Source organism: Sceloporus undulatus, chromosome 9, assembly GCF_019175285.1.
Source record: "Sceloporus undulatus isolate JIND9_A2432 ecotype Alabama chromosome 9, SceUnd_v1.1, whole genome shotgun sequence".
NCBI classification, from domain to species: domain Eukaryota; kingdom Metazoa; phylum Chordata; class Lepidosauria; order Squamata; family Phrynosomatidae; genus Sceloporus; species Sceloporus undulatus.
In genome coordinates, this window is record NC_056530.1 from 32718214 (window position 1) to 32741161 (window position 22948).

Consider the following 22948-nt stretch of genomic DNA (forward strand, 5'->3'; position numbering starts at 1 on the left):
GAGGCAGCCTATGGTCCACAATATACTGCAGAAGTAATCCAGTGTGAGACCACTTTAACTGATAATCTTGGGAATTGCAGTTTGTGTTGGCACCAGAGCTCTAGCAGAAGAGGCTAAACGTCTTACAAAACTGCAGTTCCCAGATTTCCATAGCATGGAGCCATGACAGTTAAAGCGGCCTCAAACTGGGTTATTTCTGCAGTGTGTTTTGGACCCAAGCCTGAAGACGTTAAGGGTCCTTTATGATAGCTGGGGGACTGTTTGACCCAGCAACCTTTGACTCCAGGACTGAGAGATGTACATTTACAGTGCCGTAAAAATAAACAACAACAACAATAATGGACAACATCCAAATCTTGTTCACTATAGTATTCCAATGGGTTACATACACAGCCATCTGCCTTGAACTGATACAGTGCACTACTTCTGGTTCCATATTACCTTTGTAAAAAGAATTATTAATGTTATTAAAAATGACATAGTAGCATAATGTAACTATTATTATTTTTTATCAAAACAAACAGGAAACTCACCAGGCATTGCACATTATTTCCCCCAAAAGTAAGATTTTCCATGTTTATCTGAAATCCTTGGTTTGTAATCTCACAGCATGAGAAAATAACAATAAATTTACCGTTCAAAAGGAAACCATGTCTTCCTCTTTTCCTATTGCCTTCTACCTTCCCAAGCATTATTATTTTTCTAGGGAATCATGTATTTTGATATATTCAAAGTTAACAATTTAGACTTCTTTATATTACATATGCGATACTCTAGAGTCCATTTGTCCCCATTTATGTAATCTGCAAATATTGTTTGCCAATTTGTAAGCTCACTGTATTTTAATTTTTACAGAAAGTAAATGTAGGCAGAACAGGCATTTTAGTTTTGCAAGTCCTTCCCAGCCAGGAAACTTTATTCTTTTTCATTTGGCATTTTTTTGTTTTGTTTTCAATCCCTGAATAAAGGTTTGAAAATGAAAGACAATGTCTTTTCCAATTGGCTTGGTTCAATATTATTAACACTTGACTAATAAGAGCTCTTTAGTATCTCAGACAGAAGGTTTCTCCTACTTTTCCCTCAAGATACTAGGGATTGAACCTGGGACCTTTTATAAGCATGTTGCGTGCCACCAAATTTATCTCCCCAAAAGTGATAAAGAAAATGAACTTAAATATATAACAGGATCCTTAAAAGCATAGTATGCAACTTTGATAATGTTAGTATCTGCAGTAGGCAATATTTTAATTTTTAAATGTTTTATATGCTCTTCCAAATCTGTTTTTTTTCCTGTGACAAATACCCCACTGCTATAATTCTTTTTGCGGTGTATTAACAGGAAAGATTTTAGTATCTCTTTGAAACAGTGAAAATACGCAAATCACCTAGATGTGTATTCTTGGTTCCAAGGGATTCTGGATCTTGTGCTAAATGATTAACTAACTAAAACAAAACTATGAACCGTATATACTTAGGAGGAGAACAAGAAGAGGCCAGGCTTATGGGAAGATGGTTAATTTCACAGAATATCTGAATAGCTAGGGATAAAATTCATTAAAAAATTTGGAGCGATTTATTAGAAAGGTGAACAGCTGGATTCCTTAGCTGATGACTCTTGGAAAAATACAGACTAATATGGACTTAACATTGGCATTTCCATTTGGTCATTCTATTCTATGTAATTGTGCTAAACGCTCTGACAGTACGTTATTGGCTCTGGTGCTTTGTTTTAACGTTTAAAAAAAAACCCAAGAAAGATTGTTGTATGTTTTTTATGATAACAGAATTGGAAGGATACAGAATTAAAGTGAATTTATAATAAAGACAAAGGAAGGCTTGGTAGTCTGATTCTTCACAGCACAGAGAAAGTTTAGTGAGATCTCTGAGAGAAAGTCATCAGCTTTTCCGCACAGTGGCAAAATGGGATATTAGTGACCAATTTCCCCATATGCAGCAACCTCTCAAATCAGTCTGTATCTTTACTGTACTTTGAGCATTATTTCTGGGGTGGCATATTTTCTAAAAGAAATGTTTTAAAAATTAAATAGATAAACTGCACAGCAGTCAAAGTGAGAAGAGAATGAAGAATTTCACCTCTCCTTCCCTCAACTTCTTGTACAAAGCTTCAATGATGGAGGAAGAGGACCATGTGGTGCCTAAGAGCCAAACTCAAGTCTCTGTGGATGAAAGCCCTCCCACACAACAAGGCTGTCCTGCAGGAAGCTGGGCATCCTTCCTTGCTTCTTCTTCTGTAGGAAGAATCCAGGTTAAGGTTCCAGTAGCTTTGCATCTGCCTCCTCTGAAATAAAAAGGCAGAGGTCATCCATCCACCTTTCTTGCTCCTGATATCAAGAGTCAACCTTTTTAATTTTCTTCTGCTTCTTTGGGGCCTTGGACTTTTGATGCTGACCGCACTCCATATCAGAAGATGGCTGTGGTTCTGCTTTCCGCTTGGCGACCACCACCTCCATGGAGTTCCAAATTTCATCGACTTCATCTTCCTCCTCTTTCACATCACTTTCTAGGTCAGCAGAAGGGTCAAGGGCTTCATCCTGAGGAAAGGGGAGAAGCACAGTTTGCTATTAGGTTCAATAATAGTCTAACCAGGGAAGAGATGCAAGGATGAGGCATTCCATGCAAGTTGAACCCTTGCTATCTCAAGCCACTAAGAGAACAAGGAAGAAACCTGTCTGAGACCCAGGAGAACCTCATCTCTGTTACTTGCAACTCACCTCCCATTTCTCCCGGCTATTGAGCAGCAGGCAGTTCAATCGGGATTTCAGATAAACCTATAAACAATATACACATTTTTTCATTAATGGGTTGGAGGCATGAACTGCACAGACAGCACTACTGAATATATCAGCTAATAATAAATAAAAAAGGAACCTTTGCTTTAGGTACCCAAGGTCCAAAACACACTGCAGAAATAATCTAGTTTGAGACCGCTTTAACTGCCATGACTCAATGCTATGGATCCCTGAGATTTGTAGTTTGTTGTTGCACCGGAGCTCTTTGACAGAGAAGGATAAATGTCTCACAAAACCCAGAATTCCCTAGCACTGAGCCAGGGCAGTTAAAGCGGCCTCAAATGGGATTATTTCTGCAGTGGACCCAAATTTTCTAGTTCTCATGAAGAAGAAAAAAAGACTCAAAGAATTGCATTAAATTACTGTTGAAGATACAGAAAGCTGACTGAACTGAGGGGAACTCTGGAAGAATTTCCCCAGGGGAAAATAATCACAAAGCTGGAATTGTCCTTTTTCTTTTATCATAATGCCTAGTGTAACATCAGGTTCCTTGTAAACTGAGTTTCTATTCTATAAGCCTAAATTAACATTACTGGTTACGTCAAGTGAAGGACGAAGATGGAAAAGAAAAAGAGAAGACCAGGATGGCACTGGAATGCTCTGATTTTGTTACACCTTATAATACCCTGGAGGGATATATGGCTAGCTAACAGGTACCCTGGCCAAGAACCTTCTATAAGGAAATGTGAATACAATGCAAGCAACATTTTGTTGCAGGTCTCATTTGTACTTGTATTTGGGCTGTAGCTCACCTTATGCTCCAAGCGCTTGTGGTGGAGGTTGTGCACACGAAGGAAGCGGTCCAACCCACATGAAGCTACCAGAGGGAGCACAGGGTGACACTGGATGGCACGGACGCTCCCAGCAAAACCCTTCAGGCACTTCAGCAACCGCCCTGTCATTGGAAGACATGACTGCCAGGTTATGAGGGTGATGTGTATTCGGTCATTGTGCTACTTATGTACAGAACTCTTAAATTAATAGCTCTCATGGTTGCAAAGGCAAAACTGAAGCTATGTTAATACTATATCCGGTGCTTACATGGAATTACTATGGGACTTGTGTACACTGCAAACAAGTGGGATTCTCATCCTGCAAAGTGACCCATATGCAGAATCCAACATTCCAGAAAAGAAAGGATCCCAAGCTGGAGGAATCGCTCTCTGTTTACCAACAAGACATATGAACGAATGGATGGTTTCCATGACATTCACATGGATTTTAGAAGACCGTTTTCTCCACATTGAAAGAGACACTCCTTTGTCCTAGTGGTGTCTGACTGTGAATGATTTCAGGAAAGTTCAGAGATGACATCTTCTGGTGCTAAAGAAATGGATTAAGGCTTTAATCTCCTTCCTATTCTTTCCCATGGCAAGAATCTTTGGCTATGTAGCCAAATTGCTGGTACTTAATTGTCAGGAACATGGTCCTGCCATGCTTGAATTTTATGTACAGTATAAAATATAAATGAAAGACTTTTTCAGTTCTGAGAACAACCATGTACAGTACTGTCATCTACTCTGCTTGCTGAATAAAGTTTTGATGAATCTACAGAAGTCTTGTGTTCATGGAGTGGAGTTAGCCTGTGTATTACATTAAGTTGTACACAGAAAGTTCACAGAATGCAAATAAACTGAGGAGGAAGATCAAATTCAAAAGGACTGAGAAACATCAATAACATGATAGCCAGTATTGCATAGTGAGATTGGTGTAATGTAGTGGAATTACTGGATTGGGAATTCAGGTAGCCACACAACACAGTGAGTGACTCTCACAGTCACTGCCATTCTAGCCTACCCCACATGGCTATTATGAAAATAAAGCAGGGAGGGGAACCTTGAATTAATTGTACATTAATATGACAAACAAATAAATGAATATTCACATCCTGCAGTACTGAAGGCATACCAAGCACACCAATTCTGCCAAGCTGAATGCTTCTCAAAGCTCTTTCCACTAAAAACGACAATGTTTAGTAAAGGTTCTTCAGCCCTCCCTTCTGCCTTTCACCTTAACCCACTTTGTCATCGACAAAGTTCTACAACACTTTTTGATTTCCCCTTAGATTATGTTGTTTTCCTTACCCTGCCGAAGGTCTATGACTGCCACATCCCCTCGTGAACTTCCAACTACAGCAGAACTGCAAAGAAAAATGGAGGGGGGAGAGAGAATAATTAGAATTTGTCATTTAATTTTGCACTGGTACACAGAGCACTTTGCTCTAAGCACACAAAAACAGGGATGTTCTATTTTACAACAGAATGCAGGCCTTATTTTTAGGGAATATATAGCCATATTCCCCAAAAGGGATGGTTTGCAGATGGAAAAAGAGACTCACTTTGCATCAGGAGTCAATGAAAGAGCAGTGAGTGGGTACTCGCCAAATGTAGCCTCCAACACAGGCCGGCGCTGTGGGCAGCTGGGGTCATAGAGCCGGACCTAAACACAAAAGACCAGAAAAGTCAAGAGCTGAACTGAGTAATTCTCCCAAATGCTACAACTGGGTGAAATAATGGAAAGTCAAGTCAGCATAAAGCTCAGAAGTCACTTTTATTTTGACTGGAGATTTTCTGGTGGACTTTGTTAGGAATCCAAAAGTTGTAAATTTTGACAGTGCTTTAACTGCCATGGCCCAGTATCATGCAATTCTAAGATTTTCTTATATCCCACCTTTCTCCCAATATAGGGACTCAAGAAACAGGTAGTTCTGTTAGGCTATTTAGCCTTTTCTGTCAGATAGCTCTGGTGCCTCAAGAAACTACACATTCCAAAATTCCATAGCACTGAACCATGGCAGTTAAAGTGGTATCAAACTGTACTATTTCTGCAGTGCAGATTAGACCTCACACTACTACTCAGTAATATAAGAAACAGTGACATTATAAAACATCAGCAGTAAAAGCAGCACTACACCCTAAAGCCAGATAAAACATAGGAGAAATTGAGTATATACTGTCTCCGAAATACCTTCTAAAGTAAGACAATTTTAATTCACTTGCTTGAAGACTATTAGGAAAGGAGCCTAATGAGCTCCCATATACCTTTCTGCAAACTCTCAATGGACTCTGATACAGGTTTGTTTCAGCTATGGCTGACTTCTGGTCACTCTTTCATAAATCCATGCATTAAGTGATAGTCATCCCATGGATATTTTCTCCAGTCTCAGCTGCAAATCTCACTAAAGGAGCACTTCAGCTTCTGTATTGCTTTTCTGACTAATGCCCTCCTTATCCAGTCATTGAGTTTTGGTGGACAACTTTCTTATGCCAGTGCTATGACTGGAGCATATTCTTTCCATTTTGTAATAAAAACTTTACTATCACTACAAGCATTCTTTGAGGGTTGTTTGTTGTTGCTGTTGTTGTTATCCCCACCTTAATTTTGATTTTGCACAATTCTATCCTGGACTTCATTTGATAGCAACTTGATCATGACAATGCGGTCAATTCCGGTGTACTCTCTAACAAACTCTGGGGCTTTCCAGGAAAAAGTACATTTAATCTGAAAACAGGTAGTACTGGATTTGCACACAGATGGACAATATCAATATATCTATGCAGCTTCTGGATGCAATGGGTTGCACAAGAGCTTATTTAGGTGTGTCACAGCAAAATGAGTTAATACTTATGCAACTTACAAGTGCCAGATTTTTATTGTTTACTCAACTTTTGTATAAGATATTTTGCACCTTCACAGTATTAACTATCTTGTGTACATCAAATAGTAATAGTGCATATTAAATTCACATCAATACAACAAAATGTGGAAAAGTTGAGGGAGGGATACTTTTGCAAGGCACCATAAATGGCTTCAAGAAGGACCTAAGCATTATCTAATGGTTGTAAATGTTCCCCAGCTTCTACCTGGTGGTGACCTGTGCAGGTAACAATTTTCTCTGATCCAGGTAGGAACTGCATGTCCTTTTCCCAGACAGGTACTCTCAGATCAAGCCAATCATTTCGTACCTGTGACAAAAGAGTACAAGAAGTATCAATGCAGAGTAAGTGCTCTTCTGACAGTAAACACAAAGTCTCTACATCCCTCTACAGATGCAGGAGACAATATGCTATGACTGAACACAGTCCACTCACGTTTTTTGCTTTGAAAATGGGCTCCTGCGGTTGGCATAGGTCCCACACCTTCAGACAGTTCTCTTTCCCACCTGTCGCCACATGATGAGGATGTTCAGGATTCTGGCGCATGCGACAGACACCAGAGCCTACCTGAATCTCAACCTGCCATGCAAGAGATATTTGGAATGGCAGAGGTATACAAATGCATGCATACTCTGATGGACAGAACATTCAACATACAGACCTTTTAGGCTTCTGTTCTAATAATCAGGCAATTACAGTAGAACTCACACTCCATATAAAAGCCTCCCTAACAATGACTATATATTAAAAACCTGTTAGAAGAAAAACCTGTTTGCGTACAGGTGAAAGGAAAAAAGGGAAGAGGCCAGCCTAAACTCCTCTGAGAGTAGGTTCCAGAGAGTATGAAGTGAGCCTGAGATGGTGGCAGAATTGAGAAAGCCTTCCCCTGTGGATGTTAGAATTCTTGCAGATTCATATAGGAAGGTACAGTCTTTCAGATAGTCTAGACTTAAGCCATATAGGGCATGACCAGCATTTTGAATTGTGCCAGAAGTGAAATGGTAGCCAGTGAAGCTGCTTCAACAAAAGTCCTTATGCTCCCTATAACTGGCCCTGGTCAGCATTCTGGCTGCTGCATTTTGAACCTGCTGAAGTTCCCAAACAGTTTCCAAATGCAGCTCTAAGCCTTGAGCAAGGTTTGGATATCTACGATACAGTAAACTTTTCAAAGCTTTCCAGTATCAAAATTTCATTTTCATTACACGATAAACAGTTTCTGCCAAGCTAGTCAATTTTACCATCAACCAATTCGCTCTGAGATTAAACGGAGTAATTGTTTGTGAAGTCGAAGGTTTTCATGGCCAGCATCCATAGTTTTTTTGGGTTTTTTCGGGCTACGTGGCCATGTTCAGAGAAAGAAGATGCCAGTCAAAGATGCTGGCGAAGCTTCAGGAATAAACTCTTCTAGAACATGGCCACATAGCCCAAAAAACTACAAGAAACTGTTTCATTCCATTCTTGCCCAAACTGTTTGATCAGATTGTCTAGCTCATTCCAAGAGTCTGAATTGCCTCTTGGTGTTTCTTCTCCTCTTTGCTCAGTGGACAGGTCATGTTTTAGCACCAGAGATTTCATTCCAAAATATGTCTTCAATTGAGATCTTTTAACACATGATGGTCTTTGATACATTTTGAAGGCTTTATCTTACAGTACCTGTTGTACCAATTATTGTAAAGAAATTTAACATTATTATTAAGAAAGGAAAATCATTTTCCTTGGTGCCACCACAGCATTCCCCCAACCCAGAAAAATATATTGTCACCATTGCCTTCAATACGCTCTCTTTAACAATCCCTATGCACCCATCCACACATAGATGTTGCCCTTAGTAGGCTTGCCAAAGGGCTATTCAAACACTGCTGCTATTCCTTTCTCTTGCCACCCATGTTTCCTTTTTTGACTCTTCTTATATTTCTGTCTGTGACTGCACACAGAAGAAGAAACTCACATTTTCTGAGGAGACATCTCGCCAGACTTTTAGCAATCCAGACTCTACACAGGTGACAAGGGAGCTGCAGTTGAATCATGGACAGTGGAAAGAAGAAGGTTGGAAGGACATTAGTCAAGTCATAAACACCAAGGATATTCAGATAAAATGACAGGAATAAGGGGATGGTTAAGGGCCTCCACATTCTTGGGAGAGCTGCCCTTTTCATGCTTAAGTAAGCCTAAAGGGATTAGTCCTTACCTGTCAAGCACACACAAGCCACAAAATGCTCCTTCGCCCCCTTGACAGTTTTGTGTCTCGATAAACCTGCCCTTCTCAATACTGAACAGTCTAACCGATCCATCAAGGCATCCCACTAATATCTGTGAAGAGACAAACAAAAGAAAAGGAGGAAGCAAAGATCGGGAATTACAAAGGATTGCTGACATTACTCTGGTTATCCTGTTTTAGGGAGGGGATGTAATAATGGTAAAGCACACACATAGCTTAACAGATTCAAATTATGGTGTCTCTTGGTAAAACTACCTCAGGTATGGAAGCTAGAAAAGACAATACTGGGGCAGATAGTCTAAGAAACTTCCAAAAACTAAATTGCCCATTAATCATCATTGTACTGGACTGTTAAACTCCGTGATGTAACACAGGCATGTAGAAGCAGGCTTACCCCTTAGAAAGGGGCACAGTTCAGTAGCGGAGCATATGAGTGGCAAGCAAAAGGTGTTCAATCCCTAGGATTTCCAGGAAGGGTAGGGAAAATTCCTATCTGAAATCTTACAGACTCACTGCCAGTCATTACAGACTAAACCTTCTAATTTATTTTGGTGCTATATTTATGAACTGTGTGCTTAGGACAGAAATCTTATTCCCCCTACACCTTCCATGATCATGCGTTTTGCCATTTCAATCTCTCTTTTTCCAGCAACCTCTCTTCCCAAACTTTGTTCCATTCAGAGGGGGGGTGAACGCCTCACCTCAGATTCATACAGATCTCCCCAACACATTGCAGTGACAGCTTCATGGCGACTGACGGATGCATCTCCCAACTTATAGTTTGTGGCCTTCTTCTTTTGTAGGTTGACTCCTAAAACAAGAAAGAGTAAAGAAAGTAAACTAATCTGCAAGGGAATGGGGGCAAAAGAGAGAAACGGCATTACTTATTAATTTATTTGTTAAAATATTTATATATCATCCAATGTCTACAGCTCACAGACATCTTACAATAAAATGAAACATAATATGTTTAAAACGATGTAAGCAAAAAGAGGCTAAAACATGTTAAGCAATTTAGCAAGCTACAAGAAGACAGATTAAAGCTAATTAAAATACTAAAAAAACCATTCCTACTGTTGGGGTGGAATCTATTTTCCTACAGATTGAACCCATTGCTCTGGGTCCTATTGTCTGGAGCTGCAGAAAAAATGCTTTCTCCCTCCTCAATATGACACCCCTTCAAATATTTAAACAGGGCTATCATCATATCACCTCTTAACCTTCTCTTCTCCACACTAAACATACCCAGCTACTTAAGTCTCTCCTCATAGTGCTTCATGGTTTCCACTTAACTATCATTCCTTTGTTAAGCCCCTAAGTTTTAGCCTTGACTTATCCACAGGTCCTATCAAAATCCATAATTTTGGCCCCAAAACCTTCCCTTGACTTATATGATGTCAACTTATACTCAAGTATTTACGGTAGGCACTAATTATATAGTTCATGGTCTTCCATCCTCTTTGATACTGACAGTTTCCAATAAGAGTAAGTGTCCAATAAGTAAGAGATGTACCCTCCCTCCATGCCATCATCCTCAAAGGGAGAGGCAGACTGGCCAGCCCCATCAGGTCTGGCCTAAATTATGGACAGCCTTCCTTCCAGTCCATCTGCCATGGTCCAGGCCTCCGAGGGAGAGAGGAACTGCTGGATTTTCCCCCTTCCTCACCACCATTCCCTTCTCCTTTGTGCCATGTCTTTTTTAGATTGTAAGCCTGAGGGCAGGGAAATATCTAATTTACCTATCTGTAAGCTGGGGTACAAATACAGTAAATAAATAAATATTCCCACTTCCCACTTTTGTGCACAATCCTGAGAACTAAGGTCCAAAACACACTGCAGAAATAATCCGGTTTGAGACCGCTTGAACTGCCCAGGCTCAATGCTAGGGAATCCTAGGAAGTGGAGTTTGAGGAGACATTGAGCCTTCAGAGAGAACTCTGGTGCCACAATATACTACAATCCCCAGGATTTCCTAGCACTGACTCAGGGTGGTTAAAGCGGTCTCACGCCAGATTGTCCCTGCAGTGTGTTCTCTTCCTAAATCGACAGAATTAGGTTATTAGCTGAGTGTTTATGAAGGCAGCGCTGAATGGATTTTGTCAGTAGTCTCTTCCAGGGCTGGGGAGCATGAGTAAGGGAATAACAAGTTTTTACAAGAGTAGGAGTAGGAATAAGGAGTAGCAACATATATTTGTCACTCCTTACTCCTGTTATTATGTTGTACACCCAAAAAACTGGGCTGGGGAACAGGAGTAAGAGGTTTTTACAGGAGTAGGAGTAACATTAAGAAAGCAATATCTTTTTCCAGAGTATCCCAAGATGCCTGTTCTCCTGTCTCTTGTTGTCTTAATGGTGAAAAATTATATTTCATTGTTGTCATGCAAGTACGACTGTGATGTTGTTTGGGAGGGAGGGAGGGAGGGGGTTGTGGGATCATTTTACACTGTATGTATTCTCTCATTGTTGTAAGCTGCCTTGATCCCATGGGAGAGGTGGCATAGAAATAGCATTTCATCATCATTATTATTATTATCCCCAGCCCTGGTCCCTCGACGCAAAGTAGTCTAGGAGGAATTCCAAAAGCGCCCTCCATTTTGAGCACGACAAAGGACCAAAAGACACAGCAGAAATAATCCAGTTTGAGATCACTTTAATATCCCTGGCTCAATGCTAGAGTACTCTGGGAACTGCAGTTTTGTGGGATATTGAACCTTCTCTGTCAGAGGACTCAGATGCCACTTGAGACTACAATTCCCAGGATTCCCTGGCACTGCGCAGGGGCAGTTAAAGCGGTCTCAAACTGGATGATTTCTGCAGTGTGTTTCTGACCTAAGAAGGACGAATTCATATCTATACTAGTGTCTCTGAGCATTACATTTGGTCCTGTCCTCCCCCTTTTTCCTTAAAGGGCCTATATTTAGCGGGGCCTTCTTGGGTCCTTCTGGTCCCGGCCCTCCTTGCATTCAAACCTGTTGAGACTCCAAAGCCCCTCATCCCCAGCAAAGAGCTTAGCCAGGCCCCATTGCTGCGTCCGTCCCTCCCTCCCTCCCTCCGCCATTACCTTTCAGGAGGCCCGTTTCGGCGCCCAGCCACACATGGCTGCCCAGCGCTGCAGCAGGAGACGCCATTAATGCGCTTTAGAGCGGGACACCGCAGCGCCGCCTCTGATTGGCTAGTCAGAACGCAGGCACGGCCTGATTGGCCAGCCGAGGCGCAGCTTTTCATTGGCCAGCCGGAGCGCGGGCGCGACGCCTGATTGGCCAGCCCGGCACAAGCGGTGTCCCCCTCATATTCTTCCCCCAAGCTTTTCGCCTCAGCAAATGAAGGGCCTTTCTAAATTGGCTAGACTACTCTCGTCCCTCTATATTCGCTGGGATTAGGGACACACACAAGTGAATGTGCAGAAACAGCAAATAACAAAACACTGTGTTTTTACCTGAGAGACCTCTCTAGGAATCTCTAGGTCCTCCAGGGCAACTCTGTGGCCAACCTTTGTCAGACTCAGACATTGACCATAGAGTTGCACTGGAGAAGCTACACATTCCTACTTCAGTGCGACTTTTGGGTTCAAGTTGACCACAGAGTTGTGCTGGAGGAGCTACAAAGGCCGAGTGGAGCATCCTCTCTAGCATCCTCTTCAGTGCGCCTTTTGGTTCAAGTTGACCATAGAGTTGCTCTGGAGGAGTTACAGATGCCTAGTGGACTGTTCTCTCTAGGAAGCTCTAGGTCTTTCAGTGCAATTTTTAATTAAGTTGACCACAGAGTTGCACTGGAGGAAGACCGAGATATTCCTAGAGAGAACATATTAATCAAATCTGTGAATAACCAAATCTGCAAAAGTCAAAGCTGCATATACAGAGGGATGAGTGTATATTGAGGGGCAGCAGTTGGTGTGGAGGCCTCTCTTCTCTGTGGAGAAAAGGCACCATTTCACAAACTCTTGTGAGGCAACCGCGTCCCTCAAGACCCACCGCCACTGTCTTTAGGCATTTTAAGGTCCAAAACACACTGCAGAAATACTCCACGTTGAGACCGCTTTAACTGCCTTGGATCAATGCTAGGGAGTTGTGGCAACTGACATTGAGCCTTCTCTGTCAGAGAGTTCTCTGGTGCCACAACAAACTATACTTCCCAGCATTCCCTAGCACTGAGCCAGCGCCGTTGAAGCAGTCTCAAACTGGATGATTTCTGCAGTGTGTTTTGGACCTTAGTCTACAGTATTATTGGTAGTTCAACAACATTTATTGATTAGCCCGTGGGCTATCTCAAAATACAACAACATGTGTATAACCTCTGTAAAAGGACTCAATATAAACGGTTAAATAAAAAGGATACAATATAAAAATGCAGAAGTAAAATGCTCCCATTTATTAATTTAAGGCAATAGCCCACATTTCCATCATAAAATACAATTCAGGTTAATGGAAGGCATCTCAGTCCTGATGTGCATATGTCTACATTTCACTGATGCCAGTATGACAGCACCAGTGAAGGAAGGTACACAAACTAGAAGCTCCTTTCGGTGCTCATCTGCAGCACTGGTTTAGCTCCAGGCCAGTGTGCGTCACCAGTACTTCACTTACTCCAACATAATATTTCAACACCTTGGCACTGAGGCCAGCATAATTAAAAGATCGATGCTGGCGACACTTCAAGGCACAGTATGAGAGACAGCATGAGGTGAAGGACAATATGGTGCTCCATGACTTTCAGGTAAAAAGGCTTCCAGCAGTTGCTAGGTAGCTCTCCTCAATTACAGGTGAGATGGCGTTAGTTGGTTATAAATGATACTTTGTTTCTAAAAAAACCCAAACCTCTTTTGCTTAGTGCTTATGGTGTGTAGATATGTGTATGTTTACGTTGACTTTAAGAGACACCGCTTTTATTCACTGCAAATTTGTTGAAATCGCCAAGTAAAACCTAACATTGAAACAAAGTCTACCATAACTCTACCTCTGGTGTGGCAACAGCTGTACTTGAGCATGAGCCCTGAGGTCAATCTGTGTGCCCTTTCCCCCCACCCTCTGTTCCCAAACCACTGGGTGCTGTCTTCTATTATACAGTGAACCTGCTGATGTTCCTGTTGCTTAGTCATCAGGACGAGGCAGACTGCGCCACAAAGTGGCTAGGAAGGGTGGGCATTGCAGGCCCAGCCTCAAGGCTCCACAGACGTCTTCCTCCGGACAGACAGCCTTGATGCACATCTGGGCATCTCGGCCTCCTCCTGCACTACGGAAGGGCTCTGTCACATCGTAGCGGACTCCACAGGCTTCCTCGCTCACCAGCTTTGTGGCACGGCTCCTGTGGCGGGGCTGCAAATGCTGACGTAGTGAAGGAGGGGTGGTGAGGAGAAGCCTGTAAGGGGGCAGCTGACCACCATCTGGAGGCTGCTCTAGGTTGAGAAGAACAAAGGCTTTGGTGAGCCTCTCTCCCTTCTGGCAGCGGAGGCGCAACATCCAACAAAATTCGTGCTCCTCGCCTGCAAGGAAAACAGAAATCTATTAGGAACAGTTGGCATCTTTTGTGTAAATAAATCCACCAACACAGAATCATAGATTGGAAGAGCCCCCAAGGACCATCCAGTCCAACCCTATTCTGCCATGCAGGAAATCACAATCAAAGCACCCCCAACAGATGGCCATCCAGCCTCTGTTTAAAGACCTCCAAGGAAAGAGATTCCACTACACTCCGAGGAAGGAGTGTATTCCACTGTCAGGAAGTTCCTCCTAATGTTGAGGTGGAATCTCTTTTCCTGTAGCTTGACTCCATTGCTCCAAGTCTTAGTCTCTGCAGCAGCAGAAAACAAGCTTACTCCATCTTCAATATGACATCCCTTCAAATAATTAAATATATCATCCCTTAACCTTCTCTTCTCCTGGTTAAACATACCCACTCCCTAAGTTGCTCCTCATAGGGCATGGTTTCCAGACCTTTTACTATTTTGGTCACCCTCCTTTGGACATCTTCTTGAATTGTGGTGCCCAGAACTGGTGCAGTATTCCAAGTGTGATCTGACTAAAGCAGTATAAAGTGGTGCTATTATTTCCCTCAATCTAGAATTATACTCCTATTGATGCAGCCTAGAACTACATTGGCTTTCTTAGCTGCCACATCACATTGTTGACTCAGGTTTACCTATACTTAGAACCTGAGCAGATGTGCCAGGATAGCACAGGTTAAATACGAGTCAGAAAACCAGGGGTGAAATTGATCCAGGATAAGGCTGTTTATCCCGGGATCAGACCAGATCTACTGGATCTGTGGATGGTCTGCCAAAGGCCCTATCCTGGCCCCGAGGGTTTGGCTGATCGGAGGCTAGGGGAACATAGGCCATTGGGTCTGTGCGGACAGCCCCTAAGACTCCTTTTGCATGTATTACCATCAAGCCAAATGTTACCCATCCTGTATCTGTGCATTTCATTCATTTTACTACTCAAGTCTAGTATCCTACATTTCACCCTGTTTAAACTCATTTTGTTGGTTTTGACCCAGCTTTCTAATCTATTAAGGTCATTTTGAATTTGATCCTGTCCTCATTAAAACCACATTAAATGACCTGCCGGAGAGATATGAATCAGTATACCCTAGAGGTCATGAAGCGAGTCCAACAGACTTAATGGAAATATCATCAATATAACTAAAAGAAATATATACTCCTACCACAGAAGGAAAAAGGGAAGAAATTAAATATTGTGTGCAAGAAGAAAACACATACACACACAAAACCAGGACATTTCAATAATCATAGGTGGTTAGATTGCCAAAAATAAGAAGCAGAGCAGAGTCAAACATTACAGGAGAATTTAGTCTAAGATCAATTAAACAAGAGAGTGACTTACAGAATTTTGTGAGGCCAACAGTTTATAGGTTTAGTTTGGAAAATGTTTTATTCATGCAACTGGACAGAAAACTGTATACACTGATGCCGCCAGATAGCTAACACAGAAATCAAATATTTGACAAGCAATACTGAAACCAGAATGTGGCACAGAGCATGGGCTGCTAATTTCAAAAGTTAGTATTAGTTTAAAGAAGTACATGAAATCAGTCACAGCGGCAAAATACAACCTGGAAAACATTCCTTTTAAATTTAGACTACGTATAAAATAGATTGGCACTACTAAGCCTAATTGAAAGGAATTGGAGAAGCTTTGGACTGAAAAGCCAGGGACATTGTCAAGGAAGAATGTGAAAAGGCACAATCTCTAGCCTTAAAAGACAGAAAAGCCTCTGTCTTGACAATTAAACTCTTCAACTCCAGGAGAGCTATTGCTGCCATCCTAACTACATCTGCCAGCATTTCTCACCCATTTTTCTTAATGGTAAGGGCAGGTTTGGAATAAAATAAAAGCAAAACAGGATAACACAGAACAAAATAAAAAGATGGAAAGAACTGCACAAGAGGGAAGAGCCACCATGATATAGTAGTTTGAATGTTGGCCTAAGAGTCTGGAAAATATGGTTCAGTTCCTTGCTTGGCCATTGAAACCCACCGGGTGACACTGGACAAGTCACACACTCTCAGCCCCAGAAAATGCTGCAATAGGGTTGTCATATCTCAGAAACCACTTGAAGGCAGACAAGAACAACAAATATAAGAGATGAAAGCATGACAGATTCTTTCTTTAACTGAAGAACTTTTTCATGATGGATCCATAGTTGTGTTAAGATGCTATCAAAGTCCTTCAGAAAATTAAATCACCAGAAACAGATGGCATACTAATAGAATGGTTTCAGCTGTTTGGTAAAAACTTCCTACAGCTTGCCTTAGTCATTAAAATAGAGACTGCATGTAGTCAAGAAATCAGAAGATAACTAAAACCACCTAAGTAATTGACAGCATGGGCAAGATTTGGACAGACAATGTAGTATGCTCCTCTTCTCACTCGCCCCACATCAGAGTTGGTCATGAGGGAAATTTGAAACTATTGTTAGATCTCTGGGTAATCTCATTACCAAATGTAGAATAACAACCACCACCGTTGTTCCCTGCTCTGTTACACAGCTGGAGTAAGTTTGGCTTAAAAAAGGAATGGATCTTTGTGTATGAGCTTCCTCCAATTATGATACTCAAAACCAATTTGAGGTTCAGAACATTTTCAGCTACGATCTTTTTGCACGATGCCCTGGGCTGGAGATCTTTGGGGCCAACATTTCAGTCATAGACAAAATATATTTTTCAAGCTCTTCCAAACCATGTAACATTTTCTTTAAGGAGCCCTGGCAAATGAGGGAGTGCTGGAATCTCCCAAGAATTAAGGCAGAGAAGATGGCATCCTGTGAAGGAGCCTGTGCCACCTGATGGGCTACTGGGAGCAGTGGTGGCTCCCTTCCTTGCATCTGTCCATCACCCCCTTCTTACCTTGACTGCCTTCATTGAGTTTCAGGGAGAGGGCACTCTTAGTACTGACCATCCTAAGCATTGCTTGGGCAGCACAGTGCAGCATGCAGCTGCTGAATCTGGGCGTCAGACGGCGCTCTTCTTCCGGTGCTGCTGTGCTCTCTTCTTGCAAGCAAGGTGCCCACGTGTGGGCAGCTGTTGCCTCCCTGTCAGGCGTATCACCTCCCATGTAGCTGGGTGCGGCTACGGCCAGAGCAAACACTAGGCCTAGCCAGCAGCCACCCATGGCATTCTTTGGCCACAGGCAACCGTGCGCAGCAGCTGCATGCAGGTCCAGGGGCAAAGTTTCTGCACCCAGAGGCAGGAGGAAGGCAGGCCGAGGGGCTGGATCCAGAAGCTCCAGCAGGCCTGGACTTGCTTCCGTAGCCTGTGTTCCAATATCCTTTGCCCTGTAGCTGCTGGGTTGGTGCCCAGAGGACGGTTGCCAGGGGACGCTTTTAGAAGAGGTTTTGGAATGCCAGGCCCTGGGAGGGAGAAGAAAGGCTTCAGAAACCAGCAGGGTGTTTGTGTGGAAGGAAGCAAGGGGTGTGTAGGTTACGCAAGAGGTAGATTTTTGTGGATATTGCAAGGCCAGGCAAAACAACATGCAGGAGCCTCCCAGCTTATCACTTAGCTTAACCCCTTCCTGCTTTCAAGCCAAGTATTATTGGCATTTGATCTGCAAAATTATAAATACATTTACCAGTTCTAAACAATGGCCCCATTGTCCTTATGACTGGATTATGGCTTTGGTGCGGCTTCTGGACTCTTAGTACGCATGCATCATTTAAACATCATACCTCCAAAGTGACCCGAAGCAGCTTTATTTTGGCCTGTCTGTATGGGGCCAATGACAGCCCCCTTCCCACAAAAAAGGGAGTGTTGCTACGAGTTTTTTCTGAGTGACTGCAAATTGGGGAGTCTAAAGAAACCTAAGCACTGGATGACTAGAGAATAGCTACTGGCAGATGTTAATTTTCTTATCTAAATATCCTAAAGGTACCAGATTCTGTCAGATCTTGAAAACTAAGCAGGATCAGCTCAGGTTAGTACTTGGATGGGAGACTGCCAAGAAACACCAGGTGTTGTAGGCTGTATCTCAGAGGAAGGAACGAGCAAAACCACCTCTGAGGATTCCTTGCCTAAGAAAACCCTAGGAAATTCATGGAATCACCATAATTCAACAAGAGATTTGAAAGCACATACAGAAAGCGAGAGAGGGAAAGGTGTGACGATATGCAACCTGAAACTGTTGACAGCACGCAAGAGGCTATTGCTGTGTGTTCTTCATCTCATCTCACCACACACATCAAACCTGTGAATGAGACATCTCAAAATCTGCTGAGGTCCTGCAGGCTCAGGCCCATGGCCTCCCTGACTGAGTCTTGTGTTTAGTCTTCTTCTCAACTTCCTTCCACCGTTCCTAGCATTATTGTCTTTTCCAGTGATTGGTATCTTCTCATGATGTGTCCAAAGTAGAGAGGTGTCTAGGGAAAGTCCAAGTTTGATCTGTTCAAGGACCTATCTGTTTGTCTTTTTGGCTAGCCATGGCATCCCCTGCATTCCTTCTCCAGCACATCTCAAATGAGCTGATTTTCTTTCTACCCGCTTTCTTCACTGTCCAGTTCTCACATCCGTACATGGTGGTAGGGAATACGATAGCTTGGCGGATCTGCATTTTAGCACTCAGTTATATTTTTACACATTAGGATCATGTTTAGTTTTTTCATAGCTGCCTTCTGCATTCTTAAAGGTAAAGGTAGTCCCTTCACATGAATGTCTAGTCATCGCCAACTGTAGGGAGTGGTGCGCATATCCGTTACTAAGCTCAAGAGCCAGCGTTGTCTGAGGACTGCTCCGGTGGTTGTGTGGCCAGCATGATTGCACCAAATGCTGTTACCTTCCCATCAAAGTGGTACCTATTTATCTACTTGCATTTGCATGCTTTTGGACTGCCAAGCTGGCAGAAGCTGGTAGCAGTGACAGGAACTCAAGCCATCATGTGGCACTTGGGCCTTGAACTGCCAACCTTCTAATCTGCCATTTCTCAGAATTGGCATCTTTACCACTAAGCCACCGCATCCCTATTCTCTATTCCTTGTCTTCTTCTAATTTTTTGACTGTAGTCTTTGTGCTGATCACTAATTGATCCAAGGTATGGGAACTCTGACTATTTCAATGTTTTCATTATATAGGATGAATTCTTATAGATCTTCTGTAGTCATTATTTTTGTTTTCTTAATGTTCAGTATTAAGCCTGCCTTGCCACTTTCCTCAACCTTCTTCAGTAACAGCTTCAGGTCTTTGATGGTTTCTAATAGCATTGTGTCATTTGCATACTATAGGTTGTTAAATGTGTCTTCCTCAGATCTCCTGCCACTTAGTTTAAACCTGCTTATGTACAATGTTGTCTACATACAGGTTGAATAAACAGGGTGATAGTATGCAGCCTTGCCTGACCCCTTTGCTGATTGGGAACCATTCTGTTTCTCTGTATTCTGTTCTAAAAGTAGCCTCTTGTCTCGTTTTCTCATTAGGACTATCAGATGTGGCAGCACTCCCATGTCTCTGAAAGCATTCCATAGCTTTTCATGACCTATGCCGGTTTTCTTTTGGAATTCCATGGTGTGCTCCACTATCCATTATACGTTTGCAATATGATTCCTAGTGCTTTTTCCCTTTCTTAAATCCAGATTGCACCTTTGGGATTTCTTGTTTTATACATGGTAGCACTCTGCTGCTGAATTTTGAGCACGGCTTTGCTTGCATGGGACATTAGTGCTATGGTCCTATAGTTACTGCAATCCTTTGTTTCTTTTTTGAGTACAGGAATGTATGTTGATATCTTCCAGTCTGTGGGCCACTGCTTTGTTTTCCATATTTGTTGGCAGATTTTAGTTAGAATGGAACTTTTAATTCTGTCGCTATGGATTGCAATACTTGTTCCATACATAGTGAAAATGCTTGGCAAGGTAAAAGGCAATAAGAAAAAAGGAATAGACAACATGACAAATGGCCATCCAGCCTGTTTAAAAACCTCCAAATAAGGAGACTCCATCATTCAAGGCAGTGTGTTCCATTGTCCAAGAGCTCTTACCGTCAGGAAGTTTGTCTTAAGGTTGAGGTAGAATCTTTTTTCTTCTAGTTTGAACCCACTGGTCTTGTTTCCATTTTCTGAAGCAGCAGTAAACATGCTTGCTCCATTTTGAATATGACATCCCTTCAAATATTTAAACATGGCTATCATGTCACCTCCTAATTCTATCTTCTCATGCTAAACAACAGCACTCAAAGCTGCTCCTCATAGGGCATGATTTCCAGACCTTTCATTATTTTGCTCACCCTCCTCTGAATATTCTACAGTTCATCATCATCATCATCATGATGCTTTATTTATATAGCACTGTAGATTTAGACATCAACATCCTTCTTGATTTGTGGTAACCAGAACTGGACACAGTATTCCAGGTGAGGTCTGACCAAAGCAGAATACAGTGTTACTATTACTTTCTAAATCTACACACTATACTATTGATGCAGTCCAGAATTGCATTGACATTTTAACTGCCTCAACACACAATTGACTCACAGAACACATAGCCATGTTAGTCTGGAATATTAGTATGAAAAGGGATATTGTTGCACCTTTGAGACTAACTGCAAAAAAAGTTGTAGCATAAGCTTTCATACACTTGGTCTGCTCCCTCAGCCTCATGGAGTGAACTGATGCCCAGGTAGGATCTTTATTTTATTTATTTATTTATATCCCACTCTTTTCCCAGGACTGGGACTCAGAGCGGCTAATAATGAGACTATGAATCGTTAATGAGAATGCAAAACATATGGCTATGGTGAGATTGATTCATGTTCAGCTTGTGGTTTACTAAGCTGCCTAGATCCCTTTCACATGTATTGACTGTTGTCAGGTCCATCCTATAATCTCTGCATTTCATTTTTACTGTCTTAAGTGTAGTACCTTACATTTCTCCCTTTTAAAATTCACTTTGTTACTTATGGCCAGCTTTCCAATCTGTTACAGTCATTTCAAATTCTTATCCTGACCTCTGGGGTATTGGCAGCCCCACCTACTTTTGTGTAGTCTGCAAATGGTGTGGAGCCAGGGTGGTGTAGTGGTTTGAGCATTGGACTATGACACCGAAGACCACCGTTCAAATCTTGTCTCAGCCACAAGAACAAGCAAATGGTATGAGCAAACCCTCCAAGTCATTGATAAAGGTCTTGCATAGCACTGAGCCCAAGTCAGAACCCCACTAGTCACTTCACTCCAGGATGACCAGTCACTGATCAATACTTAGGGTTAATAAATCAATAACAAATTGATCTAGCAGTAATGTTGTATAGCCCATATTTTACTGGTTTTTCCTCCCCAGGAATATCATGGGGAAACTTATGAAAAGCCTTAGTGAAATCAAGATACACTACGTCCACTACAATCCCTTCCTCTACCAAATTTGTAATGCTATGAAAAAAAAATTACCTGTGTTGACTTAGTGATCATGGCTGACCTTTCTAAGTGCTTACTGGCTGTTTGTTTCATGATCTGCTCTATAGTCTTTCTTGTTCTTGATGTCAGGCAGTAACTTGGAGGTCTCTCATTCACAGGATCACACGAAGTCAACTCGACAGTTAGCAAACTCTGTCCTTCAACTAATTTGTCCATGTCTCTCCTAAATCTGTATAAATTGGCAGACATTATTACAAATTCTGGTAACCAACTGACAATTTAGCTATGGATAATGAAAGTAATAAATTTTGTCCACTTTGAATCTCCCAACATTCAGCTCTAGTGTGGAGAAAACCTCCCAACTTACTATGTATAAAGGTGGTGTTAGCAGCAGTTCAACATCAATGGGAGAAGAACAGTCAATATTGATACTTGTGCACAAGGGCCAGTTTATTCTAATATTTTGTTCCTGGACAACTAACACAGAGAAATATACCACTTTCAACAAGAGAGATGGCAGACATGACTAGCAACACCCAAAGCCTTATCCTCCATAGACTGGGTCATACTTTATAAAAGCTCTCCCAAGTTCACATCATCACTAAATTTAGCAAAAAATAAACTGCAGTACAATTGCATAACATATGGGGGCTACAGAGGACTTCCATCTCCTATGTGCAGCTAGTTTCATGTGAAATACATTACAAAAGGCTGATTTCTACCATCTCACTTGCCTTTTATTTAGAAGAGAACTGCTGGGATAGAGCCCAGGATCAATTGAAAAATTTTCCAATGTAGCCTTTCCAAGAAAGAGCCACAGTGGACTTTGTCACAGGGCCAGCAGGAACGCAACAAGGCAAGACATTTCTACTTTTTAAACATTAACTGTATTAACACCATCTGAACTATCTTCACCCCAGTACAATACAGTATCTAAAATCCCACATCAATACCTTTATTGGGCCAAGCAAAATAAACAAAACGCCTATTGCAAGCTTTCAAAGCCCCATGTCTGGTTCTTCAAACAATGTTAAGACAGAGGCCTGCATTTTGTGAAGATGTCGTTCTCAAAGATGGTATGAAGGGATCTCCAAGGAAATATCTTTTTGTGTTGCTAGGGTTTGTGTCTATGTCAGGCAAACGCACTGGGTGATTTTGGGCAGGTTACACTCTCTGCCTCAAAAAAGGGCCACAGCAAATCCCCCTCTGAAGAAACTTGCCAAGAAAATCCTGAGTTGCCGTGTTGGAAGCAACTTAAAGGTACACAACAAACAAAATGGAATTTAAAAGTAGGCCTGTGTCATAGTTATATTTTTCTCCTGTATGATTTCAACACCTTTGTCTCATGAAAAAAGCCACTGTAGCTTTGTAATGTATTTTATGCATTCTGGTTGGCCCAATAAAGGTCGTTTTGTGAAT

General features: G+C 41.9%; 2 protein-coding genes across 3 annotated transcripts; both read right to left on the reverse strand.

Annotated features, from left to right (window-relative positions):
• Positions 1 to 1756: 1756 nt before the first annotated feature.
• On the reverse strand, positions 1757 to 11864 carry WDR74 (WD repeat domain 74). Of its 2 annotated transcripts, none has more exons than XM_042439544.1 (11): positions 11746 to 11864; positions 9386 to 9495; positions 8655 to 8776; positions 8415 to 8478; positions 6902 to 7045; positions 6674 to 6775; positions 5149 to 5249; positions 4895 to 4950; positions 3563 to 3705; positions 2733 to 2789; positions 1757 to 2552 (listed from the first exon to the last, which is right to left on the reverse strand). In XM_042439544.1, the coding sequence occupies exons 1-11, from the start codon at positions 11810 to 11812 to the stop codon at positions 2349 to 2351; spliced, it is 1170 nt and encodes a 389-aa protein (XP_042295478.1). In that variant the 5' UTR covers positions 11813 to 11864; the 3' UTR covers positions 1757 to 2348. The 2 variants fall into 2 exon arrangements, with proteins under 2 accessions (XP_042295478.1, XP_042295477.1); XM_042439543.1 differs by having other exon boundaries at positions 8415 to 8484.
• A 1173-nt stretch (positions 11865 to 13037) lies between these two features.
• On the reverse strand, positions 13038 to 17697 carry LOC121915690. Its single transcript, XM_042440123.1, has 2 exons — positions 17047 to 17697; positions 13038 to 14163 (listed from the first exon to the last, which is right to left on the reverse strand). Exons 1-2 carry the CDS (start codon positions 17669 to 17671, stop codon positions 13772 to 13774), a joined length of 1017 nt encoding a protein of 338 aa, XP_042296057.1. The 5' UTR covers positions 17672 to 17697; the 3' UTR covers positions 13038 to 13771.
• Between the last annotated feature and the right edge of the window lie 5251 nt (positions 17698 to 22948).

What these genes read in the sequence shown, in the direction of transcription:
- WDR74 (XM_042439543.1), bottom strand. Translation starts at nt 11,812, where the DNA reads ATGGCGTCTCCTGCTGCAGCGCTGGGCAGCCATGTGTGGCTGGGCGCC. An exon ending in GAGATCTGTATGAATCTGAG is followed by an intron (nt 8,777 to 9,385) that starts GTGAGGCGTTCA and finishes GTCTCTTCACAG; the next exon opens with ATATTAGTGGGATGCCTTGA. An exon ending in ATAGCCGGGAGAAATGGGAG is followed by an intron (nt 2,553 to 2,732) that starts GTGAGTTGCAAG and finishes CCCTTTCCTCAG; the next exon opens with GATGAAGCCCTTGACCCTTC.
- LOC121915690 (XM_042440123.1), bottom strand. Translation starts at nt 17,671, where the DNA reads ATGTTGTTTTGCCTGGCCTTGCAATATCCACAAAAATCTACCTCTTGC. An exon ending in ACTCAATGAAGGCAGTCAAG is followed by an intron (nt 14,164 to 17,046) that starts GTAAGAAGGGGG and finishes TTTTCCTTGCAG; the next exon opens with GCGAGGAGCACGAATTTTGT.